Genomic DNA, 9318 nt, shown 5'->3' with positions numbered 1-9318 from the left:
CATGCCAGCCCAGGACCTCCACATCCAGGTTCTTCTCCTAGGGAGTCATCAGAGATAAAGCCACCAGGACAGCTGATGAAACTGTGGGTTTGACCAACTGAAGAATTTCTTCACAAACTGTCAGAAACCATCTCAGGGAAACTCATCTGCGTGCTCGTCATCCTCACCAGGGTCTTGACCTGACTGCAGTTCGGTGTCATAACCGACTTAGATGGCCACTGGCACGCTGGAGAGATAAATCCCGGTTTCAACTCTACCGGGCAGATGGCAGACTGCTTGTATGGCAGTGTGCAGGCGAGCGGTTTGCTTATGTCAATGTTGTGAACAGAGTGCTTTATGGTATGGGTAGGCATAAGCTAAGGACAATAAACACAATTGCATTTTATCAATGGCAATTTGAAGGCACATCGCTGTGCCATTAATTCGCCATTATCAACATGTTTTAGCATGATAATGCACAGCCCCATGTTGCTAGGATTTGTACACAGTTCCTGTAAGCTGAATATGTCCCAGTTCTTCCCTGACCTGCATACTCACCAGAAATGTCACCCATTGAGCATGTTTGGAATGCTCTGGATTGACGTGTACGTCAGAGTGTTCCAGTTCCTGACAATATACAGCAACATCATACAGCAACATGGCACAGCCATTTAAGAGGAGTGGGACAACATTCCACAGGCCACAATCGACAGCCTGATCAACTCTTATGCAAATGAGATATGCCACGCTGCATGAAGCAAATGGTGGTCACACTAGATACTGACTGGTTTTCTGATCCACGCTCCTACCTTTTTTGTAAGGTACAGTGCCTTGCAAAAGTATTCGGCCCCCTTGAACTTTGCGACCTTTTGCCACATTTCAGGCTTCAAACATAAAGATATAAAACTGTATTTTTTTGTGAAGAATCAACAACAAGTGGGACACAATCATGAAGTGGAACGACATTTATTGGATATTTCAAACTTTTTTAACAAATCGAAAACTGAAAAATTGGCCGTGCAAAATTATTCAGCCCCCTTAAGTTAATACTTTATAGCGCCACCTTTTGCTGCGATTACAGCTGTAAGTCGCTTGGGGTATGTCTCTATCAGTTTTTCACATCGAGAGACTGACATTTTTTCCCATTCCTCCTTGCAAAACAGCTCAAGCTCAGTGAGGTTGGATGGAGAGCATTTGTGAACAGCAGTTTTCAGTTCTTTCCACAGATTCTCGATTGGATTCAGGTCTGGACTTTGACTTGGCCATTCTAACACCTGGATATGTTTATTTTTGAACTATTCCATTGTAGATTTGCTTTATGTTTTGGATCATTGTCTTGTTGGAAGACAAATCTCCGTCCCAGTCTCAGGTCTTTTGCAGACTCCATCAGGTTTTCTTCCAGAATGGTCCTGTATTTGGCTCCATCCATCTTCCCATCAATTTTAACCATCTTCCCTGTCCCTGCTGAAGAAAAGCAGGCCCAAACCATGATGCTGCCACCACCATGTTTGACAGTGGGGATGGTGTGTTCAGGGTGATGAGCTGTGTTGCTTTTACGCCAAACATAACGTTTTGCATTGTTGCCAAAAAGTTCAATTTTGGTTTCATCTGACCAGAGCACCTTCTTCCACATGTTTGGTGTGTCTCCCAGGTGGCTTGTGGCAAACTTTAAACAACACTTTTTATGGATATCTTTAAGAAATGGCTTTCTTCTTGCCACTCTTCCATAAAGGCCAGATTTGTGCAATATACGACTGATTGTTGTCCTATGGACAGAGTCTCCCACCTCAGCTGTAGATCTCTGCAGTTCATCCAGAGTGATCATGGGCCTCTTGGCTGCATCTCTGATCAGTCTTCTCCTTGTATGAGCTGAAAGTTTAGAGGGACCGGCAGGTATTGGTAGATTTGCAGTGGTCTGATACTCCTTCCATTTCAATATTATCGCTTGCACAGTGCTCCTTGGGATATTTAAAGCTTGGGAAATCTTTTTGTATCCAAATCCGGCTTTAAACTTCTTCACAACAGTATATCGGACCTGCCTGGTGTGTTCCTTGTTCTTCATGATGCTCTCTGCGCTTTTAACGGACCTCTGAGACTATCACAGTGCAGGTGCATTTATACGGAGACTTGATTACACACAGGTGGATTGTATTTATCATCATTAGTCATTTAGGTCAACATTGGATCATTCAGAGATCCTCACTGAACTTCTGGAGAGAGTTTGCTGCACTGAAAGTAAAGGGGCTGAATAATTTTGCACGCCCAATTTTTCAGTTTTTGATTTGTTAAAAAAGTTTGAAATATCCAATAAATGTCGTTCCACTTCATGATTGTGTCCCACTTGTTGTTGATTCTTCACAAAAAAACAGTTTTATATCTTTATGTTTGAAGCCTGAAATGTGGCAAAAGGTCGCAAAGTTCAAGGGGGCCGAATACTTTCGCAAGGCACTGTATCTGTGACCAACAGATGCATATCTGTATTCCCAGTCATGTGAAATCCATAGATTAGGGCCTAATGAATTTGATTCAATTGAGTGATTCTCTTATATGAACTGTAAAGTAATCAAATCTTTGAAATTGTTGCATGTTGCGTTTATAATTTTGTTCCGAGTAGCTAAGTACAGCCATTTAGTGATTTGGTTGTTCTAATACACACTTCTACACACACTTTTTCATTGTTCGACGGTATCTGTACAAAAATTGGAATAGAAAACAAATGTCGACCAATAAAAAAAGTGTGTTGAAGCGTGTACTTGACCAACCAAATTACTCAGTTTATCATGAGTCTTGTGTAATTTTACAAAGATCACTATTACCTTGGTTTTAACCATTTTCTGAGGCCCTATGGGAAATCAACACTGAACGTTGCGGGTCACTTTCAGGTTTTAGCAAACAGTATCAGGGGGTGATTTCAATTTTAAGTGGTGTAAGATCATATCAAACTTTACAAGGCAACAGTTAACATGTCACCCCCACAAATGATGTAGTGCACCCATTGGGCCAAACAGTGTAATTTTGTAGATGACGAATCTCTATGCCAAATCCCTTCATTCACCCAAGTTTCGTCAAAATGGGGCCAGTGGTGTCTGAGATATCGCGTGGCATATCCCTGAGCATGTGTGCCAATTGTCAGATCTGACAGTGTTAGCATCATGTGTACCAAATTGTGTTGCAATATGAATATCCTTCACTGATTTATATGCATTTACAGTGGCAAGAAAAAATATGTGAACCCTTTGGAATTATCCGGATTTCTGCATAAATTGGTCATCAAATTTGATCTGATCATCTAAGTCACAACAAAAGACAAACATTGTGTGCTTAAATACAATAATTTGTGTTATTAGTTTTTCTTGTCGATATTGAATACATCATTTAAACATTCACAATGTAGATTGGAAAAAGTATGTGAATCCCTAGGCTAATGGCTTCTCTAAAAGCTAATTGGAGTCAGGAGTCAGCTAACCTGGAGTCCAATCAATGAGACAAGATTCGGGATGTTGGTTAGAACTGCCTTGCCCTATAAAAAACACTCACAAAATTTGAGCTTGCTATTCACAAGAAGCATTGTGAACCATGCCTCAAACAAAAGAGCTCTCAGAAGACCTAAGATTTAGAATTGTTGACTTGCATAAAGCTGGAAAGGGTTACAAAAGTATCTCTAAAAGCATTGATGTTCATCAGTCCACAGTAAGACAAATGGTCTATAAATGGAGAAAGTTCAGCACTGGTGCTACTCTCCCTAGGAGTGGTTGTCCTGCAAAGATGACTGCAAGAGCACAGCATTCCCAAGTTTATCAAGACATTTTGATGGAGAATGTTAGGCTATCTGTCTGCCAATTGAAGTTCAACAGAAGTTGGGTGATGCAACAGGACAACGACCCGAAACAGAATGTCTTCAACAGGAGAAAATAAGCCTTCTGGAGTTGCCCAGTCAGAGTCCTGACCTCAACCTGATGGAGAATGTAAGGCTATATGTCTGCCAATTGAAGTTCAACAGAAGTTGGGTGATGCAACAGGACAACGACCCGAAACAGAATGTCTTCAACAGGAGAAAATAAGCCTTCTGGAGTTGCCCAGTCAGAGTCCTGACCTCAACCTGATTGAGATGCTGTGGCATGACCAAGAGAACAGTTCACACCAGACAGCCCAAGAATATTGCTGAACTGAAACAGTTTTGTAAATAGAAATGGCCCAAATTTCCTCCTGACCATTGTGCAGGTCTGATCCGCAACTACGGAAAACATTTGATTGAGGTGATTGCTGCCAAAGGAAGGTCAACCAGTTATTAAATCCAAGGGTTCACACTTTTTCCACCCTAAACTGTGAATGTTTACACTGTGTGTTCAATAAAGACATGAAACGTATAATTGTTTGAGTGTTATTAGTATAAGCAGACTGTTTGTATATTGTTGTGACCTAGATGATCAGTTCAAAATGTATGACCAATTTGTGCAGAAATCCACGTATTTCCAAAGGGTTCACATACTTTTTCTTGCCACTGTATGCCAAGAATGTTTATTGGTCAAAAGCAACCATGTTTAAGGTACAAGTCTGACAGGGGCATCTGGCTCAGGCCCAGGAGGCAGGCCGGTTCCAAATTGAACGCAATAAACTTTTAGCCGGTCAAAACAGCCTACACGGGCGCCCAGGCGAGATTAATTGAACCCTGTTGATTTGTTGGATATGATTTTAAACCATATAATTTGTTGTTCGTTGCAATTGCCCCTTTGTTTCTAGTTATTTGCCAGGTATGGTAAGTATGGCACCTCTTTCGAAAATATTGTGGACTTTTCTATTATGAACAAATACATTGACTGGATTGATTATTCATTGTATTGGTTATGATGAAATCCCTACTGAATATTTGACATCGACTGTTCTCTTTAGTGGCTTTTATTTATTTATTTAACAAATTAATGAGCCGAAATGTCTTGAGTCAATAAATATTCAATATTTAATCCGATTTTTGAGATGGATCAAGCGTCAGTAGTTTAGAACTGTTATATGTGTTTTTTCGGCACGGCCCTGGAACGTGTTTAGTTAAACTTTGCCTTCAGAAAGTATTCACACCCCTTGAATTTTTCCATATTTTGTTGTTACAGCCTCAATTTAAAATGAATTTAAAAAAAATGGTGCCACTAGTCTACACACAATACCCCATAATGTCAAAGTGGCATTTTTTTTTACAAATTAATGAGCCGAAATGTCTTGAGTCAATAAGTATTCAGTAATTTAATCCGATTTTTGAGATTGATCAAGCGTCGGTAGTTTAGAACTGTTATGTGTTTTTCCGGCACGGCCCTGGAACGTGTTTAGTTAAGCTTTGGCTATAAACTCATTGACTAGGAACATTGAAGAAATGCGTATTCGGGGCCACTTTATGCCCACCCCGCAACATGGTTACGGATGTTTTTCACGTTGGTGAGTGGCTGGGGGTTATGCGAAATGCTGGTTCAGGGCCACGCCCACTGAGTTCTCTGATCTTAGGGCAGACAGGCATAGTGTAAAATGGCGCACAGCTGTCGGTGGCGGTTCCCCGCTCGGCCCGGAGGGAGCAGCAACTTAGGCACCGGGAGGAGAGCGGGCCGAATCCGGGTCACGGCCTCCCTCCGAAGTGGCACTGGGACCCACCCGAACACGGCTGGGCTCGGGCCCGGCTTTGATGCAGCGTTACAGGTCTCATCTGCTATCGGTTGCAACCTGCAGACATTTCGGGATGTTTTGGGGGAGTCGAGTGGTTCAAGCAGCGGGGAGGTAAGCGAAACACCAACTTGATTGTGGTTGGTTGTTAGCGTTAAATAGCTTCAAGGAGGAAGGTAACATTTAAGTGCCCACACTCGCTAGCAATGTTAAACAGTAACGTTAGTACCAAGGAGTTGGATGATGCTGCCTCTGTATGCGGTGTTAGGAGTGTGACCTAACTTGTCAACGCCAATAAGCCAACTTTTTGTTTGGCCTTCATCCCCTCACTGGGTATCAAGCCCATCAACATGCTTCAATCCATGTGCTGCTGTTACTACCCCTTTTACAGTGATGAACCACACAAGTCACAACAAGGATGCCCGTGCAGGATTAGTAACGTTAGTTAGCCGAGAAGCACTAACGGTGCTGATGTTGCAAAGAGTTAAAAGTAGCCTGCTCTCTTTCTAGCCACACTTTGGCCAAAGTGAATAAATTGACTCTCTGGTTGTCCAATATTGCCACAGAAGCGAAAATTGAAGGATGGGATCCAAAGCTAAGCCATCGTTCGTTGGCTTAATTGTGGGGTGGTGACTTGTAGAGAGAGAGCATCATATATCACAATCAACTCTTCAGATTTCAGTATTAGGTCTTACGAGCCAGTTTGCTACAGTATAACTAGCTTAACAGCTTTAACTTCATCGTTATTTAGCTAACGTTATCTCCGTTTTTTTTAACTGTCTGTGATGTTAGTGTTACATTGACTTACAGTCGCATGTGACCTCCCGGTTAGCGAGCGAGGCTCCTGTTTGAAAACAAAACATGTCAACTTGGGGAGGACAAGGAACCTGAACTTAATGTTTTTGATACTTGCTAAGGCACCTGGCTAGCTAACGTCATTTATACCCACCTCGTTTGAATTGCCCTAGCGTGGTAACGTTACGCGTTAGTTAGCTTAGCATTAAACGCCGATATTGACACGTTCAAGAAGCTACGGTTGTCACTAGCTTGCTGCGAGGTGTCAGTGCATAATGCTAATGTTGGCTAACCTTAGAACGAGGCTATTTACCTTGCCTAAATGATCAGCTAGCTAACATGTATTCATCTTACTGCCTTGATCCACGCATCTAAAGTTGCTAGGCGCTAGTTGGAAACGACGTTATTAGCGATTTGGGTTTGACTAATGGTCTGTTTAGCTCGCTAGGTGATGGATTTAGGTTGTAGTAGAACTCGCACATTTTGGCTAAGTGTTTAGCTCATGAACCTCTACCACGCTACGCACTTACTACGCGTAACTAGCTATCGCTGATACATAGGAAAATGGGAGGTGGACATGTTTCCCCCCGACCCCCCTCTACACACAGTGCGTAGTACCAAAATAATGTCGGAATTGTGGACATATGATGACGTGCTAGCGAACTACAATTGTTGGTGCCCTGAAGGATTCGCCAGTATCATGTATGTTTGATGCGTGTTACTCCAAATGTAATCTTTCTAGTACTGTGAGCTCGCAAGCTACAATAAGGAGCCTTTTTGACGGACCTTGTGATTGTGGGGGTGCGTTCGGTTTAGCGCACTACCATCTTTATTTTTTCATGAATAAAGTGTAGACCCTAGTGTTGTAGATCGGGACACGGAGGTTAACTCACCACTTTATCAACGTTGTAAGACGTACTGTTATATTAGAGTACATATTGGTGTTATTCAGATTTGATGTTTAGATCATATTCTGAGTGTTCTCCAGTCCATTACTCATGTGTGTGATTTCAATGAGCCATTTATCATAAGACCTATTGTGAAACTGGAAACGCCTATTCTGTCCTGTGTGTGTGTACACATCGTACCATCACTAGTAGATTACCAGAAAGGTTAATGTAATTTACTTTGATGTAAAAAATGAGTCCCCCTGCCTGGGCTAACACTTTTTAGGAAGGGGGATTAACATGTCCCGCTCCCTCTATCCCAAGACACACAAAGAGGGGGGGAACCGCACTATCTGGGATGCGGTGGGACAGGGCCAAAATCCCAGTGGAACTTGTCGCTCGTGGAAGTTGTAGACACAGAGTTGTGATTTCATTCAGAGTGGATGTTGCGCCTGGGCAGGATTGTTCTGGCTCATCACAGCATGCTGAGCTCACAGAGCAGCCGGACGCTGAGCCCCTCCTTCCAGGCAGACCCGTATCCACTTCAGCCACACAGGGGCTGTCTGAGCTCAACTTTTCTTCTGACAGCTGCCACTTTGGAATATATTAGCCAAGCCTTTTGGAATCCCTCAAAAGAGGGCTTGTAGACCATTGTTGTTCAAATGGCAGCGTTTGTAGGCTATTGAATTTACTGTTAAAAAAACAATTTATTTTATTGATCCAGTCAAATGATGGTTGTTTATTTAAGCGCCCATTTGTCATAGTTGTATTTTTGGGGACATTTGTTTGCCCTCCCCCCAAAAAAATCAGTCTCGCTGTCGTTTTGTCTTGGAATTGAACCAGTCTCTCTCTTGGCTCAGATTAAGACCGATGTCAATCCCTCACACAAGTGCAGCTGAATAGATGTTATCAGAGGGAATACTTTGCCCCACTGGTTTTTGCTAAATTTTGTGTTTGGAGGAAGGGGTCCAGCAGGTGTTTGCCCTATTTATATGGCAGAGCTTTGTCTGCTTTTATTCCAGCTTTCATGAAGTGCAGACGGCTGAAAGAGCACAGGCACGGATATCAAAGGGGACGAGCGAAGCTTCCTCCCCCAGGGACTATGCTGGGAGGAGAATTAGTCACAGGCCCTCCCATCCACGGCTTTATTCTGCTCTAGCAGGCGACCAAAGGATTTTTGCCTCTGCTTTCAGAGCTGTGAGAAAGCCGTCAATTGTGTGTCTGTTTGGGGCTGGTCCCCCAGACTTTATGTCCCTTATTCCACCTCGCAGGAGGTTTGTCCTCATCTTTGTTTTTATTAGGGTGCCGGTTGGAGCTGCCTCTCCCTGCCCCGTGGGAGTGAGGTGTTGGGAACATGAGCCATCGATCCATCTCCTTGTCAGTGTGTGTGTGGGCAAATGTGAACCAATGTTTTTTTTTTTTTTTACCTAGTGTTTTGGCACCCGAGAGAGACTAATATCACGTTTTTTGTGGGACACTCAGAATTCCTCTTCTTTCTTGAGTTTGTCAAATTCTTCAGAGGCCCACCATTGTGAGTCATTGGCCAGAGCCACCTGAGAGGAATTCCCCAGTGGCCTGTTAGTAGGAATGTGTCACCGGAAGGGCATATACAGTATGATCTCCCCAATTGAAGTTCAAAGGAGGGATGGAGTATCGAATGTAAATCGGAGTGAAGCCTCTAGCCCTTAATTTGGCTGCTCCAAATTACTATCATGAGAATATGATCATTAGGCCAATTTGTCCATACCCAGCTCCAGGCCATTTTTTTTATTAATTGGTTTTTGGTTGGATTTAGTCTTATAGTCTACATTAAATAATACAGTTGTGAAGTACAAAATATCATGCCGTTTTTATTCTGCCCGACATTCATTGCATCAATCTCAATTGTTAAATAAACAGATTGAGTTCTCCCTGTGATCGTGACCTTATTCCCTGACCACATTCACAATTTCGAGACTTTCTTTGCACATTTTATCTCGGCATACATATTTTTTTTCTGATGTCTCTCGCCACT

At 42.7% G+C, this 9318-nt stretch overlaps 1 protein-coding gene across 4 annotated transcripts in view; it reads left to right on the top strand.

The window, feature by feature from the left end:
* The first annotated feature begins 5486 nt into the window (after positions 1 to 5486).
* LOC139383158 (histone-lysine N-methyltransferase 2A-like) overlaps positions 5487 to 9318 on the top strand; it is a 42620-nt gene continuing 38788 nt past the window's right edge. For all 4 annotated transcript variants that reach the window (XM_071127525.1, XM_071127524.1, XM_071127526.1 and 1 more), the window contains exon 1: positions 5487 to 5736. In XM_071127525.1, the coding sequence (XP_070983626.1) occupies positions 5491 to 5736 (246 nt within the window). In that variant the 5' untranslated portion in view covers positions 5487 to 5490. The remainder of the gene's footprint in view (positions 5737 to 9318) is intronic.

The sequence above is a fragment of the Oncorhynchus clarkii genome, chromosome 24 (genome assembly GCF_045791955.1).
Source record: "Oncorhynchus clarkii lewisi isolate Uvic-CL-2024 chromosome 24, UVic_Ocla_1.0, whole genome shotgun sequence".
NCBI lineage: Eukaryota > Metazoa > Chordata > Actinopteri > Salmoniformes > Salmonidae > Oncorhynchus > Oncorhynchus clarkii.
Note: the sequence above shows the minus strand (reverse complement) of the source record. Positions and strands in the feature narration are given on the sequence as shown.